This window comes from Polyodon spathula, chromosome 29 (assembly GCF_017654505.1).
Source record: "Polyodon spathula isolate WHYD16114869_AA chromosome 29, ASM1765450v1, whole genome shotgun sequence".
Taxonomy (NCBI): Eukaryota; Metazoa; Chordata; class Actinopteri; order Acipenseriformes; family Polyodontidae; genus Polyodon; species Polyodon spathula.
The window spans coordinates 3,657,881-3,684,584 of record NC_054562.1 but is presented as its reverse complement, the minus strand read 5'-3'; the positions used below and the strand labels follow the sequence as shown (position 1 = coordinate 3,684,584).

Sequence of the window (26,704 nt, the reverse complement as noted above, 5' to 3'; positions counted from 1 at the left end):
GTGATTGAAGTGTAATGGATCAGTGATGTGATGTTGGTTCAATGTGATTGAAGTGTAATGGATCCGTGATGTGGTGTCAGGGTTCAGTGTGTTATTGAAGTGTAATGGATCAGTGATTACTATTATAATTACACAGGGATGTCAGGGTTAGAGTTATTGGAAGTTTCAGTTACAGTTCCATTACTTTATTCTCATGCCAAGTTGAACAGATATTGACACAGATCCAGTGCGTTGGAGAACACAAGTGAACAGCCATGAAATAAACACATTGTCATTTGTGTGTTGAACTTAGGGAATGTCACGGTATACCGGTTTTAAACCGCGGTGAAAACTGTCACAGTTTTGAAACGGCAACCCTTTTTCAATGTCATGATTGCCGAGTTCACACAGTTTAAGATGATATTGTCACGTTTCTATAATCACTGTATGTCCATCGGTGAGCCACTGTGTTCATTAAAACTAGCTAATGGCACAGACATCTGAGCAGGCTATTACATAAGTGACATCATATTTAATATAAACCACCTTACTAAGCAATGATCGCTAGCAAACATGATTGTCAGTAAATGAAACACAAGCACATGAAAACATCAGCAAGAACAAGACCCTGTAACTTTTCATCACCGCCTTCCTATTAATTTATCAAACTAAAGAAGTAACAGTAGCTATTATCTATGGTATCGGTCAAAAGTAACGCAGTAAGCACACAGCACTGCAGATAATCAGAAAGTCTAGATTCACTACTATATAACTAAGTCTAAGATGTGTGACAACTCTGGAAATGGTTGGTGTGTTTGTCCCTTTTTCCCGGACCTTTCACACTGTCCTCTAGCATGAAAGAAAGTCGCACTTCCAGGAATGCACTTTAAACAGGACGGTACCTGTGTGTTTATTATTAACAGTGCTTCAGCAAAACATCAAAAATAAACAAACAAAAGCCGGACTCCTTAACGGAGTACTAACTAACAGCTAAGCTGCTTACCGGCTCCAAAACACCAGGACTCTTCAGTCCTACCTTGCACAAAAGACTCCGTCTGCATATAAGAAGTCTAGATTTCACTACTATATACATAAGTCTAAGATGTGTGGACCAACTCTGACAATGGTCTGGTGTGTTTGTCCCCCTTTGTCCCGGACCTTTCACATGTGCCTCTAGCATGAAAGACGAAGAGTCGCACTTCACGGAATGCCACTTTAAACAGGACCTGGAACCTGTGTGTTTATTAGGAACAGTGCTTCAGCAACACTAACAACTAAAACAAACAAAAAGCGGAATCCGGAAATAGAACAACAGCTAAGCTGGTTAACCCCAAACGCCCAGGTAATCTTCAGTCCTACCCTTGCACAAGTACGGACTCCATTAATGGAGGTGTAGACTAACTAACAGCTAAGCTGCTTACCGGCTCCAAAACCAGTGTTCAGTCTAGGGTGAACAAAAGAGACTTCGTTAACTGGTTTCCTTCAAACAGCTCAACTCTCCAGCTGTCTATTTTAAAAAGGCTCCCAGTTGTTTAATTGAAGGCAGCTGTGAATGAAAGGTACCGACACAATCATCTATTTTCTAATTATGCCATCTAAAATGGCTGCCCATCGGTCCCCTGGACTCCTGGAAATTGAAGTCCTGCTGCGCCACGCGGCAGGAATGACCGGCAGGAATGCATGTGCATTAATCCGTGTGCCACCAAAAATATCATCCCTCGACCACAGTGCCCCACACTTCATCACAAAAACACCAGCCGTCGAACATGCCCACACTCATCACAAAAACACAGCCTCGACCACAGTGCCCACACTTCATCACAAAACACCAGCCGTCGACCACAGTGCCCACACTTCATCACAAAACACCAGCCCTCGACCACAGTGCCCACACTTCATCACAAAACACCAGCCCTCGACCACAGTCGGTCACTTCATGGCCACCTGGTCGAATTGCCCACACTTCATCACAAAACACCAGCCCTCGACCACAGTGCCCCACTTCATCACAAAACACCAGCCCTCGACCACAGTGCCCACACTTCATCACAAAACACCAGCCCTCGACCACAGTGCCCCACACTTCATCACAAAACACCAGCCCTCGACCACAGTGCCCACACTTCATCACAAAACACCAGCCCTCGACCACAGTGCCCCACACTTCATCACAAAACACCAGCCCTCGACCACAGTGCCCCACACTTCATCACAAAACGCCAGCCCTCGACCACAGTGCCCCACACTTCATCACAAAACGCCAGCCCTCGACCACAGTGCCCCACACTTCATCACAAAACACCAGCCCTCGACCACAGTGCCCCACACTTCATCACAAAACACCAGCCCTCGACCACAGTGCCCACACTTCATCACAAAACACCAGCCCTCGACCACAGTGCCCACACTTCATCACAAAACACCAGCCCTCGACCACAGTGCCCACACTTCATCACAAAACACCAGCCCTCGACCACAGTGCCCACACTTCATCACAAAACACCAGCCCTCGACCACAGTGCCCACACTTCATCACAAAACACCAGCCCTCGACCACAGTGACCCACACTTCATCACAAAACACCAGCCCTCGACCACAGTGCCCCACACTTCATCACAAAACACCAGCCCTCGACCACAGTGCCCACACTTCATCACAAAACGCCAGCCCTCGACCACAGTGCCCACACTTCATCACAAAACGCCAGCCCTCGACCACAGTGCCCACACTTCATCACAAAACGCCAGCCCTCGACCACAGTGCCCCACACTTCATCACAAAACGCCAGCCCTCGACCACAGTGCCCACACTTCATCACAAAACGCCAGCCCTCGACCACAGTGCCCACACTTCATCACAAAACACCAGCCCTCGACCACAGTGCCCACACTTCATCACAAAACCCCAGCCCTCGACCACAGTGCCCACACTTCATCACAAAACACCAGCCCTCGACCACAGTGCCCACACTTCATCACAAAACGCCAGCCCTCGACCACAGTGCCCACACTTCATCACAAAACACCAGCCCTCGACCACAGTGCCCCACACTTCATCACAAAACACCAGCCCTCGACCACAGTGCCCCACACTTCATCACAAAACACCAGCCCTCGACCACAGTGCCCCACACTTCATCACAAAACGCCAGCCCTCGACCACAGTGCCCCACACTTCATCACAAAACGCCAGCCCTCGACCACAGTGCCCACACTTCATCACAAAACGCCAGCCCTCGACCACAGTGCCCCACACTTCATCACAAAACGCCAGCCCTCGACCACAGTGCCCACACTTCATCACAAAACGCCAGCCCTCGACCACGGTGCCCCACACTTCATCACAAAACGCCAGCCCTCGACCACAGTGCCCCACACTTCATCACAAAACGCCAGCCCTCGACCACGGTGCCCCACACTTCATCACAAAACGCCAGCCCTCGACCACAGTGCCCACACTTCATCACAAAACGCCAGCCCTCGACCACGGTGCCCCACACTTCATCACAAAACGCCAGCCCTCGACCACGGTGCCCCACACTTCATCACAAAACGCCAGCCCTCGACCACGGTGCCCCACACTTCATCACAAAACGCCAGCCCTCGACCACGGTGCCCCACACTTCATCACAAAACGCCAGCCCTCGACCACGGTGCCCCACACTTCATCACAAAACGCCAGCCCTCGACCACGGTGCCCCACACTTCATCACAAAACGCCAGCCCTCGACCACGGTGCCCCACACTTCATCACAAAACGCCAGCCCTCGACCACGGTGCCCCACACTTCATCACAAAACGCCAGCCCTCGACCACGGTGCCCCACACTTCATCACAAAACGCCAGCCCTCGACCACGGTGCCCCACACTTCATCACAAAACGCCAGCCCTCGACCACGGTGCCCCACACTTCATCACAAAACGCCAGCCCTCGACCACAGTGCCCACACTTCATCACAAAACGCCAGCCCTCGACCACAGTGCCCCACACTTCATCACAAAACGCCAGCCCTCGACCACGGTGCCCCACACTTCATCACAAAACGCCAGCCCTCGACCACGGTGCCCCACACTTCATCACAAAACGCCAGCCCTCGACCACGGTGCCCCACACTTCATCACAAAACGTCAGCCCTCGACCACGGTGCCCCACACTTCATCACAAAACGCCAGCCCTCGACCACGGTGCCCCACACTTACGATGATAGCCGTGGTGTGTTTTTTGCCGGTTACCATGCCGTCAGTTTGATACTGTGATATTCCTGATTGCTGTCGTCTGCAGTGTGTCTCCTTCTCTCCTCTCTGTCTCACAGATTCATATTACTTTAATAACATGACAACATCAGCAGTATTTCCAAAACAGCTACAAAGTACAATATAAACATTAGGAACATCAATATAAACTCTCTCTCTCTCTCTCTCTCTCTCTCTCTCTCTCTCTCTCTCTCTCTCTCTCTCTCTCTCACAGTCTCGATGTCTCGCGGTCGTCTGTCTCCTCAGGGGACTATCCTCCTGCTCTGTGACATGCAGGAGAAATTCCGTCCACATATCATCCACTTCGGGGACATTGTGTCCAATGCAGCCAGACTCCTACAGGTGAGATTTGGAACTGCACCACAGTGTGTGTGTGTGTGTGTGTGTGTGTGTGTGTGTGTGCGTGTGTGTGTGTCAGTTTATGTGTGTCTCTGTATGTGTGTCTTCGTGCTGAAGCAGTTAGTCAATTAAATGAACGCAATCTCTCCCCTCTCCTTTCTCCTCTCTCCCAGGTCTCTCATATTCTAGGAGTCCCTGCTCTGTCTCAAGATGTGTTTGTGTGTGTGTGCGTCTCTGTGCTGAAGCAGTTAGTCAAGAAAATTAACGAAATCCCTCCCCTCTCTCCTCTCGCTCCATTCCTCTCCCCTCCCCTCGCTCCTCTCTCTTCGCTCCTATCTCCTCTCCTCTCTCCCAGGCCTCTCGTATTCTAGGGGTCCCTGCTATTGTCTCAGAGCAGTACCCCAGTGGTCTGGGCCCAACGGTTCCTGAGTTGGGGGCACAGGGGGTCCGTACTTTCTCCAAGACGTCATTCTCAATGCTGACCCCCGAGGTCCAGGCTGCTCTGGGAGAGAGGGGGGCCGGGGGCGGAGCCAGAGCTGTGCTGCTCTGCGGGATCGAGGCTCAGGCCTGCATCACGGTAAGTCATCTAAACTCCAGCTCCCAGCATGCCTCAGCAATGGCACCCACAGTGAGGGATCCTGGGAGCTGTAGTTCTTTACATGGGCCGCTGTAGAGACAGGTATGACTTGACAAGAAGCGTTTACCGTTGTGCCCAAAATCAATGTACTTGAAATCCGCACTTTGTGGACAAAAATTATGTTAATTAACATATGGGAAAGAAAGCAATGTAGTCCTGAAAAAGATAAACCGCACTGCTCTGACTGGCTGCTCTGAGCGCACAGACCTGGCGCATGCAGTGTGTGCTCCTCACAACGGTTCTCATGTGAGATTCAGTGACACTGGTGCAGGAATAGGAACTGGAAATGAACCTCTTCAAACACCAAGCAGCTGTGAAGTTCTGAGAGATTTTATTGCAATCTTGCTGTATTTTTTTGGGGGGGTGGGGTGGGGGGGTGTAACAGTTCTATCAAGCTCACCAGAGAGCATTAGCTGCTGAATGATAGTGTCGTCGCTGGAATGTACACATTCAAGGGCTTTCTAAGCTCCTGATGATATTAAAGACAGAAGCATTAGCATCTTTCAGAAGTGAGTATCTGAAGAGGCAGCTTCTTTCCGCAGTGCGGTCGACACAGGTCACCAATTACCCAAGAAATTGTCAAGACAGCCCAGACGAGAGCAGCTCTGTGGTTATTCAAACTTTTTAGACCCCGTACCCCCATCTGAGAGAGGGTCATGAAGACAGGAAAAAATACAGTCTCTGAATTACTAGATTACAAACTGTACTTGCAAAACCTCTTAACTTCTAAGTCAACAGCGGGTTCGAATGAGGCCAATTATACCTCGCTTCCACTGTGGCCGGTCTAGGGCTGGCTGGCCCCGGCCGGCCCAGCCAACAGAATTTGTGTTTCTGTGTTTTTTTATTAAACCAGGCTTAGCCCGGAAGTTTCTGTCCTGCATCGGGTCACTGGAATTCTGGCAAATTGCGTTCCTTTAAAAAAAAAAAATATATGTATATATATATATAAAATTATTTTAAACCGCTCACAAAACACCAAAAAATGGACGCTGCTATTGAAGATACTTTCGTCACCATTTTCTTTTTCCTGCGTTACACATTTATACACAGTATTCTCCAGACCCAACTGTCAATTGTCAGAACCCAAAAGGAGACGCACTGAAAGTGAATCAGAAGATAGTAATGATGATTTCATTCAAAGTGGTAAGTTTATATGATGTTTTACTTTGTGTTTTCACTCCAGTATTTAAAGCGTAAAAGAATCTGTATAAAAACAAGAACTGTGCCCACCTGGCAATTGGTTAGTACATTTCCTAACAAAAACTACATTGTGAAGACGAGGAACAGTCAAAGCAAATCCAGAATAAGGTTCTTCAAAAGCACCAATCAGGGGTAGGATATAAGAACCAAGGCATTGAATATCCCCCAGAGCACAGTAAAGTCCATTATTAAGAAATGGAGAGAATATGGCACAACGGTGAATCTGTCTAGAACAGGCCGTCCTCAAAAACTGAGTATCCGGGCGAGAAGGGCACTAGTCAGGGAGGCCACCAAGAGGCCTATGGCAACTGTAAAGGAGTTACAGTCTTCCACAGCTGAGCTGGACAATAGCCCGGGTGCTTCACAAAACTGGCCTTTATGGTAGAGTGTCAAAAAGAAAGCCATTGTTGAAAAAAACTCACATCAAATCTTGGCTAGAGTTTGCCAGAAGGCATGTAGGAGACTCTGAGACCAAATGGAAGAAGATTCTATGGTCTAATGAGGCCAAAATAGAGCTTTTTGGCCTCAACGCTAAGCGTTCTGTTTGGCGCAAGCCTAACACCGCACATCATCCTGAGAACACCATCCCTACCATGAAGCATGGTGGTGGCAGCATCATGCTACAGGGATGCTTCTCTGCGTCAGGGCCTGGAAAGATCGTGAAGATAGAGGGCAAAATGGATGCAGCAAAGTACAGAGAAATGCCACAGATATAAAAGACCCGCTCCGGGCTCATTATTGGAGAGAGCTTAGAGGACGCAGGAGAAAGAAAACGGTATTGAGTAAAGAGAGAGTGAATGCTACCTGCTAGAAAGGTACTCGTTTTGTTAACGCCCTTATTGTCTGTGTTTGTTTTACTTTGGCCAGTGTGCTCTTTTGTTTATTATTGTGTTTTGTTTAAATCTTTAATTTGATATTATTTATTAAACAGAAGCACAGCAGCAGTTTTACCGGCGCTGCCTGCATGTCTGAATCTTCGGGTCTGTGACGGCATCCACCAGCCAGCTTGTGACATACGGGGCCTCATTTACTACAGGTTCTTATGCGATCACATGCTTGTGATCCAAGGATAAGGCGTGTGCTAGATAATCCCGTATTAATCAACCACGATAAAGTGTGAGTTAGCACCACACCTTCAAAATAAGATGGTGGGGTCATTAGCATCTGCACAATGCAAGGGGATATATTCAAATGAAGTGGCATGAGATCACTAGTGAGGCTGATGATAGTCAGACAATATTTACTAAACTATGTCTACCATGAAGCACACCTTAAATCACGTGCTAGACAGCACTGATGGAAAGCAGGTGTACGAGCCAAGATCCATCTTAAAGCTGTCTGTCAGCACAAGGTACACATATACCAGCCGACAGCATAAAATAAAGAAAGAAAGAAAAAGAACTTTTGAAGAGAAATGCTTGATTAAATAAGTGTGCAAACAAAATGAGTAACAGGTGTAACAAAGTACGGGGCAAGATAATGGCTGGAATATACATTGGGCCCCGATTTGTACAATTTAACCCTGGAGTCTAAGGGAAATGTAGTTCAGTATCCGTGAACTTCTGAACTACACTTCCCAGGATGAAAGGCAGGATCAAATTGAGTAAGTAGCAGATTTGATGAGGCACCTGTTAGCAATTAGCACAGGTATATAAACTAGGCTGAAGCAACAAGGCGTGTCTTTGACAAAGCTCAGTCCTACACACAGACCCGGTGTGCTGCTGTTGAAGGTATTGTTTTCTGTTGTGTGTTCTTTTTTTGAGAAACAGTTACACTGGGTTTTTACGACACGGTAAACTGTTTTGCCGTCTGAGAATACAGTTTAGTTTCCTACAAGTATAGTTAGTCCTCCATGAAGGAGGCAGGCGTTTGTTTGTTTGATTTTATGTAGAAAACTTACATGTTAGTCAGTATTGGAATAACCTGCTGAAAACAAGGATAAAATAATAAACATACGAGCACCGCCTGGTTTAACCATACTCGTGGTGTTGAGGGAGTTTATTATTTATCCTAGAAGACCGTGGTACGGCAAGAAAACTGGGACAAAGCTTACCCCACTGTATCACAGGATATTGAAAATAAGTGTGTTCATGTAGTCTGTAGACATAACAAGCATGCAAAAGCTTACTTTTCAAACAAACAAAAAAACTGCATTCATACAGACATCTTGAAACACGGTAGTATAAATAAAGGAAATTTGGGTTACAATCACAGCAGCACATAATATCAAAGAAGTGTTCTTCTCAACCACATACCTGCACACTGCACTTTCTTTTCTCCACACGATTTGGGCACAGCTATGCCACTCTGCATGTGTCAGCTGGCACTGGGGTCAACACCTTCTGCATACCTGCTTCACTTATGTGCAAATAATTCTGCACCTTCACAGCGTGAACCATTTGCACTTTCCTGTACAAAATGATTCTTTGTCTAGCTTCAGTATATTATACAGCAGGCTATGTACAGTATAGTCACTCCTAGTTATTATTACCTGTGCATTTCTTCCAGTTGGTGTCGGCGAGATCCACGTTGTAAAACATGTGAACGGCGTTTCAATGTACAGAAATGCATTGACCGCTGAAATATCCCACCTGGTCTAAATGCCAGCTCCATACTTTATTGTATTCACAGTTTCATTAATGTAGCCTAAGGGCTGCAGACTGATCTAATCAGTGATGCATAAAAAAAAAAAAAAAAAAGAATAGGCTACTGTACTGTACAAGCGACATGCTTTTTATATATCCTGTACAGCTATGATGGTGTCTAGGCAGGATTGTTCATAACTTTTTATTTATTTATTTTTGCCACCCTGCCTTTCAAACGCAGTCAGAATATTTAATACGTATGTTTAGTAAAAGTCAAGACTTTTAAGAACCTTTAGTAAATGGTGGAAATGACAAATGACTTCTTCCTAACGCAATTTGTCAAGGCACCGACTAGAGGGGAAGCATGCCTTGATTTAGTCTTTTCAAACAACGAAGACAGAATAACTAAAACAGAGGTCAGAGAGCCACTAGCAAACTCAGACCACAACATGGTCTCATTTGAAGTGTTTTTTAAAACCCAGAAAGTAATGACTAAAGCTAAGGTTTACAATTTTAGAAAGGCAAACTATGAAGGTATGAAACAGAGACTAACAGAAGTAGATTGGAGTAAAATAGAGAAAACACCCACAGAAGAAGGATGGTTGTTCTTCAAACATGTAGTACTAGAGGCACAAAACAATTATATCCCTAAAGTAGACAAATCTAAATGTAAAACTAAATTGCCAAAATGGTTTAATAGATCAATTAAAAAAAATATTCAGCGAAAAAAGGCACTTTACAGAGAGTTAAAAAGGGACCAAAAAGAAAGTACATAGAAAGAGTGCACGGAACTGCAAACGCAAGTCAAAAAGGAAGTTAGAAAGGCCAAGAGAGAAATAGAAATGAACATTGCTAAGGGAGCTAAAACCAATTCCAAAATGTTTTTCCAATATTACAACAGCAAGAGAACATTCAAAGAGGAGATTAAATGTTTAAGAGATACAAATGGCAAAATCGTAGAGGAAGAAAAAAAAATAGCAAATATGTTAAATGATTACTTTTCACAAGTTTTTACAAAGGAAGATACTGACAACATGCCCCACATGTCATCCAGTTCCTATCCAGTTTTAAATAACTTTAGCATAACTGAGGCAGAAGTGTTAAAGGGACTAGGAGCTCTTAAAATAAACAAATCCCCTGGGCCGGATGAGATCCTCCCAGTAGTACTCAAAGAAATGAAAGAAGTAATTTACAAACCGCTAACCAAGATCATGCAGCAGTCTCTTGACACAGGGGTGGTACCGACAGACTGGAAAATTGCAAATGTAATACCGATCCACAAAAAGGGAAACAAAACTGAACCAGGTAACTACAGACCAGTAAGCCTGACTTCTATTATATGCAAACTTATGGAAACTATAATAAGATCCAAAATGGAAAATTACTTATATGGTAACAGTATCCTGGGAGACAGTCAGCATGGTTTTAGGAAAGGGAGATCGCGTCTAACTAACCAGCTTGATTTGTTTGGGGATGCAACATCGATAATGGATAATTGCAAAGCATATGACATGGTTTATTTAGATTTCCAGAAAGCTTTTGACAAAGTCCCGCAAACTTCTCAAACTGAACGCAGTTGAGATTCAAGGAAACACATGTGCATGGATTAGGGAGTGGTTAATATGTAGAAAACAGAAAGTACTGATTAGAGGAGAAACCTCAGAATGGAGTGTGGTAACCAGTGGTGTACCACAGGGATCAGTATTAGGTCCTCTGCTATTCCTAATCTACATTAATGATTTAGATTCTGGTATAGTAAGCAAACTTGTTAAATTCGCAGACGACACAAAAATAGGAGGAGTGGCAAACACTGTTGCAGCGGCAAAGGTCATTCAAAATGATCTAGACAAGATTCAGAACTGGGCACATGGCAAATGACATTTAATAGAGAAAAGTGTAAGGTATTGAACGCAGGAAATAAAAATGTGCATTATAAATATCATATGGGAGATACTGAAATTGGAGAAGGAATCTATGAAAAAGACCTAGGAGTTTTTGTTGACTTCATCTAGACAATGTGGGGAAGCTATAAAAAAGGCTAACAAGATGCTCGGATATATTGTGAAAAGTGTTGAATTAAAATCAAGGGAAGTAATGTTAAAACTGTACAATGCACTAGTAAGACCTCATCTTGAATAGTGTGTTCAGTTCTGGTCACCTCGCTATAAAAAAGGATATTGCTGCTTTAGAAAGAGTGCAAAGAAGAGCAACCAGAATTATTCTGGGTTTAAAAGGCATGTCATATGAAGACAGGCTAAAATAATTGAATCTGTTCAGTTTTGAGCAAAGAAGACTACACTGCGATCTGATTCAAGCATTCAAAATTCTAAAAGGTATTGACAATGTCGACCCAAGGGAATGTTTCCACATGAAAAAAGAAACAAGGACCAGGGGTCACAAATGGAGATTAGACAAGGGGCATTCAGAACAGAAAATAGGAGGCACTTTTTTACACAGAGAATCGTGAGAGTTTGGAACCAACTCCCCAGTAATGTTGTTGAAGCTGACACCCTGGGATCCTTCAAGAAGCTGCTTGATGAGATTCTGGGATCAATAAGCTACTAACAACCAAACGAGCAAGATGGGCTGAATGGCCTCCTGTCGTTTGTAAACTTTCTTATGTTCTTATGAGGCCTATGGTGTCTAGAAGTGGGATACAGCGTGACGGTCACAGCCCAGGAGAGAGGCAGTACTGCGGGAGTGTTTTTAGTTTTCTTTTATTTTTGGGGGATTTTTTGGGAGAGGAGAAAAAGGTTTTGGTGATGAAAGGAGTGCTTAAAATAAAGAAATTAAAAGGGGGGCCATCTTGCCACAGCGGGGCCATTAAAAAAATAAATAAATAAATAAATAAAAATAAATAAAAAAAAAGCCTTGATTTGGTGGCTCAGAGGCACACAGGGAAGGAGGAGGGGCTAGAGTTCAGACGAGTACTGTAAGTACAGTAAATGGAAAGCTGCTGTTAAAAACGAACACAATAACATGAGTGAACCACGGTGCAAATGCACCAGCTGAAAATGCCATGTGGAATTATTTCAAAATCCAGACTCCAAGAAGTATGCTGAAACGAGTCCAAAAACAGGTTATGCTTCGAAAAACAAAACTAAAACTAAATCAGAAAGACTTGTCAACAAAAGCCATGCCTTTCTTACAACAAATGCACACATGTAGAGAAGAGAAAACAGACGGGACTGTTTGCATAAAAAACATTTTTAAAAAGTTACATATACAGGGAAAGGGTTTTTTCTTTTTAATTCAACTAGAATTTTATCGTCGAACACTCGAGCGGGGACAGTGTAAAATGCTGTGTCTCTTGTGCAGTATCGAATCCAGCCAGAATAAGCACATTGTTTTGAAGTGAATATTGCCAAAAGCACATTGTTGAAAGTAGAAAGGGGATATTTATAGCATGCTGTCAAAAATGACTTTTAGCAAAATGCTTCCATGTTGAAGTGTTCAGTGCAGTAGTCTGTTCATTTAATCAGCTGCCAGACAGCTTGTTGATGGGCATTCGCTGGATGATCGGGAATCCAATTGCGACTATATAATATAACACACAAGCATTGCAAGTAAAGATAACAGTAGTGTTGCTGATTTCACTGTCTGAGTAGGGCAGCTGCTGCCTGTTCAACTCAATAATACTGTTGTTTAAAAACATAAACATAGATAACACCCTGACCTGGATACACTACTAACACTGAACATTTAACCTCCAGAAAGTAAACTTACCTAGTAAATACTGCACGTTTTTAAAAGAAGCTACATCATACAATGACAGTCTTTTAGTTGAGGTTTTTTAGCCCACCCTGCAGAAGCACCACCCTGCTATTTAAACATGTAAATTAGCCATGTGTGCGCTCTGCACTCAACACACTGGCAGCAGCCAGATGGGTGTTTTATAGTTAACCTCACCCAACAGAAAAGAAACATTCACCATTACGGCTGTGGTTTTATTTGAAAGGAGATTCAACATTGTTGATTCGATTGCTAAGTCACAAAGTACTATAACCTAAAATGAAGTGAGAAGTCACGCTGTACCGCTCAGCAGAAACCTATCGAAACAACAACAACAGCGTGACCACACTGACATGCTGAGAGAAACGAGCCATCTTTCTGAAAAGGTAACTAGATCAGATAATGACAATGCACAATGATCAGAGCTACAATGTACATTAGATGATATCTGTGCATCTGAAGCAAAGGGATCCTGTGACAGGGTTGGCTGAAGGGTGACGTCAGGCCAGAATGCAGAAGAAAACAGACAGTACCGCGGTGCAAAGGCGCTGTGGCGTCGTTTATTTAAACAAAAACAAAATAAAAAGTTTAACAACACACTTGCTCACTGAGCGAAAAAAAAAACGTTATACAAAAAAAAATCTCAAACCCAAAACACACAGATGGGTCAGGCTGGGCAGTAGCCTTCACTGACAGAGATTTCTTTTACTTTCGTTTTCCTGTCAGTTTTCCTCGCTCTTGATCCTCCTTCCCAGAACACCCAACCAGACTGCTGAGCACTGCCAGCTTTTATGCAGGGGACCATCTCCCGATTAGCAACAAATGAATCACTTAATTCGGGAGATGGTCACCTTCTGCACAAGGTTTTTAATTACTATAGAGGACAAGCTGCCGACCTCCTGCCGACCTCGCCTCTACCAGAACGAATTTAACTAAAAACACAAAACAAACGCACGGCGATGCTGTCATTTAAAAATACATCAATACAATAAATAAACCAGAATACAAAGTAATGTATTAACGGTAATTAAATGTATTAATTTTTATAACAGAGGGATACCCCGTTCTGAAAATAAACAACTCCATTCATGGCAGGGCTTGGCCCCGCCCCCTTTTCATGTGCAGGGCTCCTCCTCCTGTCACAGAGACCCTGTCTGATCCCCAGCAAATTGGAAACTTCTGTAACTTCTCTTTAGTATAAACAATTGTATATGTTCTGCTGAGAACAAAGTTCAGGGTTTTGTAACAGATCTTTATAAAGGGCTTTACGCTTCTCAAAATATAAATACTGACTGTCCAGAATGTTTAAATTAGATTCCAAATGACCCAACGCTGTCTAATAGGCTGATGTGTGATGCAGATATTTGTGCAGAGAAAGTTAAAAAGTCAGTAAAGAAGTTCAGTAATAATAAAGCACGGAGTCCTGATAGTTTGAATCCTGAATGGTTAAACAAAGTTCCAAGACCTTCTGCTCAAACCATGAGCCAACATTAGAGAGACTCTTTAACAAAAACCTCTATGTATCTATCTATCTATCTATCTATCTATATATATATATATATATATATATATATATATATATATATATATATATATATATATATATATATATATACACACACATATACAGTACTGTGCAAAAGTTTTAGGCAGGTGTGAAAAAATGCTGTAAAGTAAGAATGCTTTCAAAAATAGACATGTTAATAGATTATATTTATCAATTAACTAAATGCAAAGTGAGTGAACAGAAGAAAAATCTAAATCAAATCCACCCTTTGCCTTCAAAACAGCATCAATTCTTCTAGGTACACTTGCACAAAGTCAGGGATTTTGTAGGCATATAGTCAGGTGTGTGATTAAACAATTATACCAAACAGGTGCTAATGAACATCAACTCAATATGTAGGTTGAAACAAAATCATTAACAAACAGAAACAGCTGTGTAGGAGTGTGGCAAAGTGGTTGGTAAGGGGAACAGATGTCGCGGTGATGCGGTGCAGGAGTGATGAACAGACAACAGTGATTCAGTGAATAAGTGCTTTATTGCTCTTTTCCAGGTCTGGCGACCGTCAAAAATAATAAATCCCCGGCAATACACAACAATGTGTAAAGCACGGGGATAATGAAAACAAGGGCACAGTCCTGAACAAAAACAACGGTACGGTCACCAGTCCTGGGTGATCGAAAACGTGCAGGTGCTCAGTGCAGTGGTGCTCCGGATAGTGCTCTCCTTTCGACAGCTCCAGAGATGTGCGTTAACTGTCTAGTGCTGAATACAAAAACAGACAGTTACACGTACAGACACAACAATACAAAACACGAGCACAATCCACTCTGAGAGCTCCTCTCTCAGTCCTTCTCTCTCTCCACTCGTTTAACCCAAACGAAAGAGAAAATCAGCGTTACCCTGGCCCCTATATGTAATCCCGCATGATATCGAGATAAACGGTTGCAGCTGCCTTATTACTTGCAGCTGCCTCTCGTTTACCTTTCAAATCAATACGGTCTTACAACAGAATCGCGCTTCCCTCCAGGCTGACCCACTTCCCTGACCCGGAAACGAACTGTCAGGCCAGCCCTTCCAGATACTTCACCTCCCGTTCTTTAGCGCCCTCACAAGTCGGGAGGAAGATTCATCACCAGAACTCATCTTTCCGTCACAAGGAGGAATAAAACTGGGTGAGGAACAGCCAAACTCAGCTAAAAAGGTGAGCTTGCTGAAAACAGTTTACTGTCAAAAGTCATACACCATGGCAAGACTGAGCACAGCAACAAGACACAAGGTAGTTATACTGCATCAGCAAGGTCTCTCCCAGGCAGAAATTTCAAGGCAGACAGGGGTTTCCAGATGTGCTGTCCAAGCTCTTTTGAAGAAGCATAAAGAAACGGACAACGTTGAGGACCGTAGACGCAGTGGTCGGCCAAGGAAACTTACTGCAGCAGATGAAAGACACATCATGCTTACTTCCCTTTGCAATCAGAAGATGTCCAGCAATGCCATCAGCTCAGAATTGGCAGAAAACAGTGGGACCCTGGTACACCCATCTACTGTCCGGAGAAGTCTGGTCAGAAGTGGCCTTCATGGAAGACTTGCAGCCAAAAAGCCATACCTCCGACATGGAAAGAAGGCCGAGCGACTCAACTATGCATGAAAACACAGGAACTGGGGTGCAGAAAAATGGCAGCAGGTGCTCTGGACTGATGAGTCAAAATTTGAAATATTTGGCTGTAGCAGAGGGCAGTTTGTTTGCCGAAGGGCTGGAGAGTGGTACACGAATGAGTGTCTACATGCAACAGTGAAGCATTGTGGAGGTTTCCTGCAAGTTTGGGGCTGCATTTCTGCAAATGGAGTTGGGGATTGGTCAGAATTAATGGTCTCCTCAATGCTGAGAAGTACAGGCAGATACTTATCCATCATGCAGTACCATCAGGGAGGCATCTGATTGGCCCCAAATTTATTCTGCAGCATGACAACGACCCCAAACATACAGCAAAAGTCATTAAGTACTATCTTCAGCGTAAAGAAGAACAAGGAGTCCTGGAAGTGATGGTATGGATCCCACAGAGCCCTGATCTCAACATCATCGAGTCTGTCTGGGATTACATGAAGAGAGAGATGCAACTGAGGCTGCCTAAATCCACAGAAGAACTGTGGTTAGTTCTCCAAGATGTTTGGGCCAACCTACCTGCCGAGTTCCTTCAAAAACTGTGTGCAAGTGTACCTAGAAGAATTGATGCTGTTTTGAAGGCAAAGGGTGGTCACACCAAATATGGGTTTGATGTAGATTTTTCTTCTGTTCACTCACTTTGCATTTTGTTAATTGATAAATATAAACTATTAACATGTCTATTTTTGAAAGCATTCTTACACAGCATTTTTTCACACCTGCCTAAAACTTTTGCATATATATATATATATATATATATATATATATATATATATATATATATATATATATATATATAGACCTAGTAAATCGAGGGGACATCAGGTTTCCCTGTAGTCCAAAATGTCAAGAACCAGTCTATGTTGTTTGAGAGATGTCGCCACTAACTTTCTGGACGGTGTGTGTGTGTGTGTGTGTGTGTGTGTGTGTGTGTGTGTGTGTGTGTGTGTGTATATATATATATATATATATATATATATATATATATATATATATATGTGGTGTATGTGTTTTAGATTTCTTTAAAGCTTTTGACACTATAGAACTGGAATGTATGTTTAAACCTAGAAATGTTCAATTTTGGCAATACTTTTATAAATGTAATTAAGACTTTGTACAGACACACCAAGCAAACATTTATTTTTGTCATGGGACAGCCAAGAGATTTCCACTTACAAAGAGGAATAAGACAGGGCTGCCCTCTGTCACCCCCTCTGTTTCTGTTAGCTGTAGAACCTCTTGTATTATTTCTGGAAACAAGACGAGCGCCAAGGATTTCAATTCGGGATCAGTCTGTAATTAATCAGTCAGTTAGCAGTGGGTACAGGTTTATTTTTCAGGAACTGAAGTTCTCAATTAGATTGTATACCAATGTTCTCTACATTTTGCGGATTACGGTTCATGGTATCACAATCAAAGAGGTAGTAAAGTACTTAAGGATAAGCGACGAGAAACACACCCCTGAACTTTAATTACAAACAGGAATAAACATAACGAAGAACCAACGAGAAACACACCCCTGAACTTTAATTACAAACAGGAATAAACATAACGAAGAACCAATGAGAAACACACCCCTGAACTTTAATTACAAACAGGAATAATCATAACGAAGAACCAACGAGAAACACACCCCTGAACTTTAATTACAAACACTCAGGAATAAACATAATGAAGAACCAGCGAGATACACTCCCCTGAACTTTAATTACAAACAGGAATAAACATAACGAAGAACCAACGAGAAACACACCCCTGAACTTTAATTACAAACAGGAATAAACATAACAAAGAACCAACGAGAAACACTCCCCTGAACTTTAATTACAAACAGGAATAAACATAACGAGGAACCAACGAGAAACACACCCCTGAACTTTAATTACAAACAGGAATAAACATAACGAAGAACCAATGAGAAACACTCCCTTGAACTTTAATTACAAACAGGAATAAACATAACGAGGAACCAACGAGAAACACACCCCTGAACTTTAATTACAAACAGGAATAAACATAACGAAGAACCAATGAGAAACACTCCCTTGAACTTTAATTACAAACAGGAATAAACATAACGAAGAACCAACGAGAAACACTCCCCTGAACTTTAATTACAAACAGGAATAAACATAACGAAGAACCAACGAGAAACACACCCCTGAACTTTAATTACAAACAGGAATAAACATAACGAAGAACCAACGAGAAACACTCCCCTGAACTTTAATTACAAACAGGAATAAACATAACGAAGAACCAACGAGAAACACACCCCTGAACTTTAATTACAAACAGGAATAAACATAACAACGAACCAATGAGAAACACACCCCTGAATTTTAATTACAAACAGGAATAAACATAACGAAGAACCAGCGAAAAACACACCCTTGAACTTTAATTACAAAACAGAAATTAAGATAACGAAGAACCAATGAGAAACACACCCCTGAACTTTAATTACAAACAGGAATAAACATAACGAAGAACCAATGAGAAACACACCCTTGAACTTTAATTACAAACACTCAGGAATAAACATAACGAAGAACCAACGAGAAACACACCCCTGAACTTTAATTACAAACAGGAATAAACATAACGACGAACCAGGGAGAAACACACCCCTGAATTTTAATTACAAACAGGAATAAACATAACGAAGAACCAACGAGAAACACACCCCTGAACTTTAATTACAAACACTCAGGAATAAACATAACGAAGAACCAACGAGAAACACACCCCTGAACTTTAATTACAAACAGGAATAAACATAACGAAGAACCAGCGAAAAACACACCCTTGAACTTTAATTACAAACAGAAATTAAGATAACGAAGAACCAATGAGAAACACACCCCTGAACTTTAATTACAAACAGAAATAAACATAACGAAGAACCAACGAGAAACACACACCTGAACTTTAATTACAAACAGGAATAAACATAACGAAGAACCAACGAGAAACACACCCGTGAACTTTAATTACAAACAGGAATAAACATAACGACGAACCAACAAGAAACACACCCTTGAACTTTATTTACAGACAGGAATAAACATAACGAAGAACCAATGAGAAACACACCCCTGAACTTTAATTACAAACAGGAATAAACATAACGACGAACCAACAAGAAACACACCCTTGAACTTTAATTACAAACACTCAGAACAAACATAACAAAGACTCAACGAGAAACACATCCCTGAACTTTAATTACAAACAGGAATAAACATAACGACCAACCAACTTGAAACACACCCCTGAACTTTAATTACAAACACTCAGGAATAAACATAACGAAGAACCAACGAGAAACACACACCTGAACTTTAATTACAAACAGGAATAAACATAACGAAGAACCAACAAGAAACACATCCCTGAACTTTAATTACAAACAGGAATAAACAAACACTTGATTCTGTTTGGAAAGTGTTACCAGTTGGCTTCAGCGTGGTTGATCAATATCTGGCCAATGTCTTGTAATTAAAGCAGAATGATTTTCTACAACAGGAAATTCATTACTAGGAATGGTGGTACTAAAAGTTGTAATAGGTCATGCATACCCTTTTTTATTATTAAATTTCTCTGGAAAAAGTCTGTAGAGAGAGTCTAATTGGTCGTCTAAAATGTGGGGGTTAAATATGATTGACAGATATTCTAAATAAGTCATCAAGATTGGTTGGTTACGAAAATATTTGGCTGTCAATGTATGTATACGATATGCAGTTATTAATGCTGTAGTGAATAAATAGAGTGGAAGGGTGTGACAGATTGAATGACGCTTGGTGTTAGATCTCCTTCCCGACCGGTGAGGGCACTAGAAATAAGGAACAGAGTAACCTTAAACAAATGGCAAGACAATTTATTCCTTAGGGTAGGTGGAAGTCGGCCATTTAGGAAAGGGGCGGAGCTACGGCACCCAAGCTCACTGACCCGACAGTAAATGGCATGGCATCAGAGGATTGGAGGAGCGGATGCACTCGTTAACCTAGGGGTCATGGGCGAGGGTATAAATAGGGGGGCATGGCTTTGTGATCTGTTCCTTTGCATATGGTTAAGCCAAATAACCAAGAAGGAGCCCGTCTTGTTTATATGAAAACCATGAGTGTTCTGCTTGTCTGTGTGTTAACACTGTTTGTCTTGTGTGTCGTTTCTCACCAAGAATACTGAGCACGATCCAGAGCTGCAGCCGCAGGCCAGCGTAAAACCCGGATATCACCACTTACCGTTTCCACTACAGGAACTGTCTTTTGCACCACGAGCACTAAAATCACGCAATGTCGGAATTGTGTCTGTGTTTTGTGTTTTGTATTTTGTGTTGGTGAAAGGACTGGACTTTGGGTTACGGGTCACCCGTGGGATTATAATCAGAAGTGATACATGCCGCTGTACCACTTCCAACATTATTATTATTTGCAGGTTTGCTATAAGGCTCTGGACATTTAATTAATTTAATAAGCACCCTTGCACCTGTACATCATCGTCTGTGTCATTTATCCACTCTGCACTGCACTCACCTGCACGTATTCACCACTTTGCCACACGTCGTTGTCAGAAGTAGGATGGACTACGCAGCACTGTTTGCGCTGCTGGAGCAGCTGGATAGCAGACGGGAGGTGGAGGAGAGGAGAGAGGAGAGGTACACCGCGCTGATCGAGAGGGTAGGGCTGGCGATACCTCTCCCCGCATGAGCAGAACTAAAAATGACGGCTCCAAAGGCAAGGACGCACAAAATAACGGGGGAGGATGACCCTGCAGCTTACTTGGTGGCATTTGAGCAGTTGGCTACCACCACGTCATGGCCCCAACAGTACTGGGCAAGCCAACTAGGACCCTGCCTGATTGGTGAAGCCCAGGCAGCATACCAGGTGCTGGGCGATGACGACGCCGCCCAGTATGACCTAGTAAAGCTGGCCATTCTCCGCCATCTGAATATCACAGAAGAAACGCACCGTGTGAGGTTCAGGGAGTATAAAAGGTCCCCGGGTATACGCCCCAGGGTGGTCACGCAGAAACTCTGTGACCACACGGTACACTGGCTCACCCCGTCGCTAAAAACAGGCGCACAGATGGGTGAGGCCATTGTGATCGAGCAGTTTTGCCATGTGGTCGGCGCCGAGACCCAAGCGTGGATACGGCGCCACAACCCCGACACCCTGGACCAGGCAGTAAAACTCGCCGAGGACTTTGAAGACTCCCTGGTATCATCAGCATGGCATCTGAAGCGGGTAAGCGAGAGAAAAATGGTCGGGAGGGGCCTTATATTGTTAATGTGGTTTTGGGCAATGTGAAAACCCATGCTTTAGTGGACACAGGGTGTGGTCAGACCTTAATTAGAGCATCTCTCCTAGGCGGTGTGTTGTGGCAACCACAAGGTCAGGTGGCGATCTCCTGTATCCATGGAGACACGGCAACATACCCCACAGTTAAAGCATATTTATCGGTTGGTCCGATTAAACGTCACATGGTAGTGGGGGTGGCGGAAAGGCTACCACATCCAGTTATTCTGGGTCGAGACTGGCCAAACTACAAAGATTTGCTGAAATTAATGGGAGTCCCGACCATACACGTAAAAGTGGCAGAAAAAGACGAAAAGGAAACGATTGGTAGCGTGTTTCCTTTTCAAACAGAAATGTTCTCTCCCCTATTCCGGCCAAGAGGAACAAATAGAGAGAAGGTTGCGAAAATGGGAGGGAGCATTAATGAGACAAGGCTGGGGGCTGGTGGGAGCCTGCTATAACGGTGAAAAACACCAGTCAAAGGGGGTCGGAACGCAGTGTGACCGAGAGGGCGAGGTTACTGGGCCATTAAGGGCAGATGCTACTCACACCCCTCTCAATATACCGGACATGTGGTACTTAAATGTGGACATATTGTGGGGCCAGAAAAACGACCCCTCACTGGTGCACATTTGGGGACAGGTCCGGTTATTGAAGGTAAGGATGTTGAAGGCGCTGGGGCACTAGTATTTCCGCACTTCATTATCAAGGGGCAATTACTATATAGGGTAAACCTGGCCACGGGCACAGGACAGCCTGTAACACAATTATTGGTTCCCTCGTTCTGCTGGCCGGAGGTCATGAGGCTGGCGCATGATATCCCTTTTGCGGGGCACCTCGGAGCTGACAAGACAAGGGAACGAATATTGGCTCGTTTTTTTTGGCTAGGACTTTATAGAGAAATATGTAGCCACATGCCCAGACTGCCAGCGAGTAGCGCTGGGTGGAGTGCACCACGCCCCTTTGGTTCCACTGCCGATTATTTCCACCCCCTTTGAGCGCATCACAGTGGACATAGTCGGCCCTTTGCTACCTTCTGACTCCGGGTATACGCATATATTAGTGGTGGTAGATTACGCAACACGATACCCGAAGAGGCAGTTTCATTGAGGTCCACTAGTGCCGCGGCGATAGCCAAAGAACTAGTGCAGATTATGGCAAGAGTAGGGATCCCCAAGGAGATATTGACTGATCATGGAACTAATTTCTTGTCGAACACGTTACAGCAGGTATATAAAATACTAAAAACACGTCCCATCAGAACGTCGATTTATCATCCACAGACGGACGGTTTGGTGGAACGTTTTAATCAGACCTTGAAGGCGATGCTGAGACGGTTTGTCAATCAAGAGCAAAAACATTTGGCATCGCTGCTTCCCTACCTCCTTTTCGCAGTGAGAGAGGTGCCGCAGAGTTCGACAGGGTTCTCCCCCTTCGAACTCTTGTACGGCCGACAGCCTCGCGGCATTCTCGATCTGTTGAGAGAGGGGTGGGAGGAGCACAAAGGCTCGTCTAAAAATGTAGTGCAGCATGTGCTCCTACTCAGAGAGCACCTAGATTTGGTCGGTCGTTTGGCCCAGGACAATCTCAAAGCGGCTCAGCACCGACAACAGCAGCATTACAATCAAAATGCATTGATTCGAACCTTTCGACCTGGAGACAAGGTAATGCTGCTGCTTCCCTCAACAGAATCCAAACTATGTGCTAAATGGCAGGGGCCATACGAAGTGATTCGGGCTATAGGAAAAGTGAATTATGAAATTAGACAGCCCGATCGCCGTAATGAAAAAGAAAGTTATCATATAAATATATTAAAGCCCTGGCAGGCAAGAGAGGTCTTATTTATAGCCCAGGCGATGTAGAGGATGATTTGGGCCCCGAGTTAGAAACCTCTAGCACAAAGAACATTTCAATGGTGGGACAATTACTTCCAGATCAGCAATGTGAGCTGCGCATGTTAATTGAGGAATTTAGTGATGTTTTTTCCAACGTGCCCGGTAGAACTAACCTTGCTGAATATGACATTATCACTCCGCCAGGTGTCATACCGGATCCCAGAAAGTCGACGAGATGGCGTTCGCAAAGCGGTATGGGACATGCTCGAACTTGGGGTGATTGAACCTTCCAGGAGCGAGTGGTGCAGTCCGATTGTCATAGTGAGCAAAAAGGATGGCACCAACCGTTTCTGTGTGGACCTTCGTAAGGTAAACCGAATTGCGAAGTTTGCTGCATATCCTATGCCTCGGGTCGATGAACTTCTTAATAGACTGGGGAAGGCAGGGTTTATTTCCACCCTAGACCTGACGAAAGGATACCGGCAGATCCCGTTAACTCGTAGATCCAGAGAGAAAACGGCATTTTCAACGCCAGAAGGGCTGTTCCATTTCACAACCATGCCGTTTGGGCTTCATGGTGCACCCACTGCCTTTCAAAGACTTATGGACCGGGTTTTACATCCACATTGTGAATATGCGGCAGCGTATATTGATGATGTGGTCATTTACAGCTCCACGTGGCGAGAGCATTTGGCTAGAATCACAGCCTTCCTTAAGTCTCTAAGGGCAGCCAGGCTAATAGCCAATCTGCGGAAATGTGCATTTGTAAAAAAAGAGACACAATATTTGGGCTTTATAATGGGGAATGGGAAGGTGAAACCCGTTGTCAGCAAGGTCCAGGCCTTGATGAACGCGGCAATCCCCAAAACCAAGGCTCAGGTGAGGTCGCTGTTGGGGTTGGTCGGTTATTACCGCCGCTTTATCCCCGAGTATACCACAGTGGTCAATCCCTTAATTGACCTCACCAGAAAGAGCGCACCAAATTTAATTAAGTGGTCAGTAGAATGTCAGGGGGCATTTGATACTGTTAAGTAGAAACTATGCCAGGCCCCCGCTCTCATTACTCCAGACTTCACCAAGTGATTCTTCCTCCACACCGATGTGTCGGATGTGGGTTTGGGTGCAGTCATGTCCCAAAGGGTAAACGGAGTAGAACATCCCATACTGTACATTAGTAAAAAAATGCTCCCTCGGGAGCGCAGCTACTCCGTCGTCGAAAAGGAGTGTTTGGCCATTAAATGGGCTACTCACTCCTTAAGATACTACCTGCTGGGGCACTCATTTGATCTCGTCACTGACCACACCCCACTCACGTAGTTAAGCACAATGAAGGACAGCAATGCCCGAATAACTCGGTGGTATCTGGCATTGCAGCCCTTCATGTACAACATGGTACACCGTGCAGGGAAAGACCACCAAAAAGCGGATTATTTTTCCCGGGAGGGGGGAGCAAAGGGTAAGGTAGATTTAGCCGAGTGTTCGTTCGGCTCCACTCTGAGCGGTGGGATATGTGACAGAGATCGAATGACGCTCTCGTTAACCTAGGGGTCATGGGTGAGGGTATAAATAGGGGGGCGTGGCTTTGTGATCTGTTCCTTTGCATATGGTTAAGCCAAATAACCAAGAAGGAGCCCTTCTTGTTTATACGAAAAACCGTGAGTGTTCTGCTTGTCTGTGTATTAACACTGTTTGTCTTGTGTGTCGTTTCTTACCAAGAACACTGAGCACGATCAGGAGCTGCAGCCGCAGGCCAGCGTAAAACCCAGATATCACCACTTACCGTTTCCACTACAGGAACTGTCTTTTGCACCACGAGCACCAAAATCACGCACTGTCGGAATTGTGTCTGTGTTTTGTGTTTTGTGTTGGTGAAAGGACTGGACATTGGGTTACGGGTCAAACCCGTGGGATTATAATCAGAAGTGATACACGCCGCTGTACCACTTCCAACATTATTATTATTTGCAGGTTTGCTATAAGGCTCTGGACATTGAATTAATTTAATAAACACCCTTGCACCTGTACATCATCATCTGTGTCATTTATCCACTCTGCACTGCAATCTCCTGCACGTATTCACCACTTTGCCACAGAGGGGTCCAGTGCTTGTTGCAATGTGATTTTGAGATTAAAAAGCTACACATTTGTTTCTCAGCTTTTCATAAGCAAGTTTTAGAGATATGATGTCAGCAAGAAACTATAATTTGGAATAATAAAAACATTGTAAAGAAGAGAAAATAATATTGTAAGAAAATACTTCAGCTCAAATAATAACACAAGCAAATAATCTGCTAGAATGTCAGATCATCTTGTCTGTGCCAGGAGAGATACATTGTGTGAGAGCATGGACATCCCCTTTATAATTGTATGAGAGCGTGGACATCCCCTTTAAATTGTGTGAGAGCATGCACATCCCCTTTAAATTGTATGAGAGCGTGGACATCCCCTTTAAATTGTGTGAGAGTGTGGACATCCCCTTTAAATTGTGTAAGAGTGTGCACATCCCTTTTAAATTGTGTGAGATAGTGCACATCCCCTTTAAATTGTATGAGAGTTTGCATATCCCTTTAAATTGTATGAGAGTGTGTACATCCCTTTTAAATTGTGTGAGAGCGTGCACATCCCCTTTAATTGTATGAGAGTGTGGACATTCCCTTTAAATTGTGAGAGAGCGTTGACATCCCCTTTAAATTATATGAGAGCATGGACATCCCTTTTAAATTCCCAGCTCTGAATAAAGCCAGGGAAATTCACTGTTTCAGGCTAAGCATCATATCCACAAATGTAAACATAAAGGAATACAATCAAATATTGTATCTTTTTTAACTCTACAAGAGCCAATAGCAGTCAGTTTTTAAAACAACACAAACATTATAAAGGAAGGACAAACAATTGAATATAAATCATTGATATGAAGCATCTACACAACCGAAACATTGTAAATAAAACTGACATTTCAACAGAAGTAACAAGGGAAGTAATGTTAAAACTGTACAATGCATTAGTAAGACCTAATCTTGAATATTGTGTTCAGTTCTGGTTACCTCACTACAAAAAGGATATTGTTGCTCTAGAAAGAGTGCAAAAAAGAGCGACCAGAATTATTCTGGGTTTAAAAGCCATGTCATATGCCTTGCCCAGCTGCACTGGCTTCCTGTGCAGTTCAGGGTTACTTTCCAAACTCTCCTGCTCACCTACAATGCCCTTCATCAGACAGGTCCCGAGTATGTCCTCAACCTGCTGACCTGCTTTGTCCCAGCGGCAGCATGAACAGTGTGGGGGGCATTGTGACAGGCTGGCGAGTGAACAGTGTGGGGGGCATTGTGGCAGGCTGGCGAGTGAACAGTGTGGGGGGGCATTGTGACAGGCTGGCGAGTGAACAGTGTGGGGGGGCATTGTGACAGGCTGGCGAGTGAACAGTGTGGGGGGGCATTGTGACAGGCTGGCGAGTGAACAGTGTGGGGGGCATTGTGACAGGCTGGCGAGTGAACAGTGTGGGGGGGCATTGTGACAGGCTGGCGAGTGAACAGTGTGGGGGGGCATTGTGACAGGCTGGCGAGTGAACAGTGTGGGGGGGCATTGTGACAGGCTGGCGAGTGAACAGTGTGGGGGGGCATTGTGACAGGCTGGCGAGTGAACAGTGTTGGGGGGCATTGTGACAGGCTGGCGAGTGAACAGT

General features: G+C 43.9%; 1 protein-coding gene across 1 annotated transcript in view; it reads left to right on the top strand.

The window, feature by feature from the left end:
• The window catches only part of isoc2 (isochorismatase domain containing 2), a 37,485-nt gene that overhangs the window by 4,636 nt on the left and 6,145 nt on the right, over positions 1-26,704 (top strand). The window contains exons 2-3 of the mRNA XM_041231972.1: positions 4,448-4,575; positions 4,928-5,149. Of these exons, the coding sequence (XP_041087906.1) occupies positions 4,453-4,575; positions 4,928-5,149 (345 nt within the window). The 5' untranslated portion in view covers positions 4,448-4,452. The remainder of the gene's footprint in view (positions 1-4,447; positions 4,576-4,927; positions 5,150-26,704) is intronic.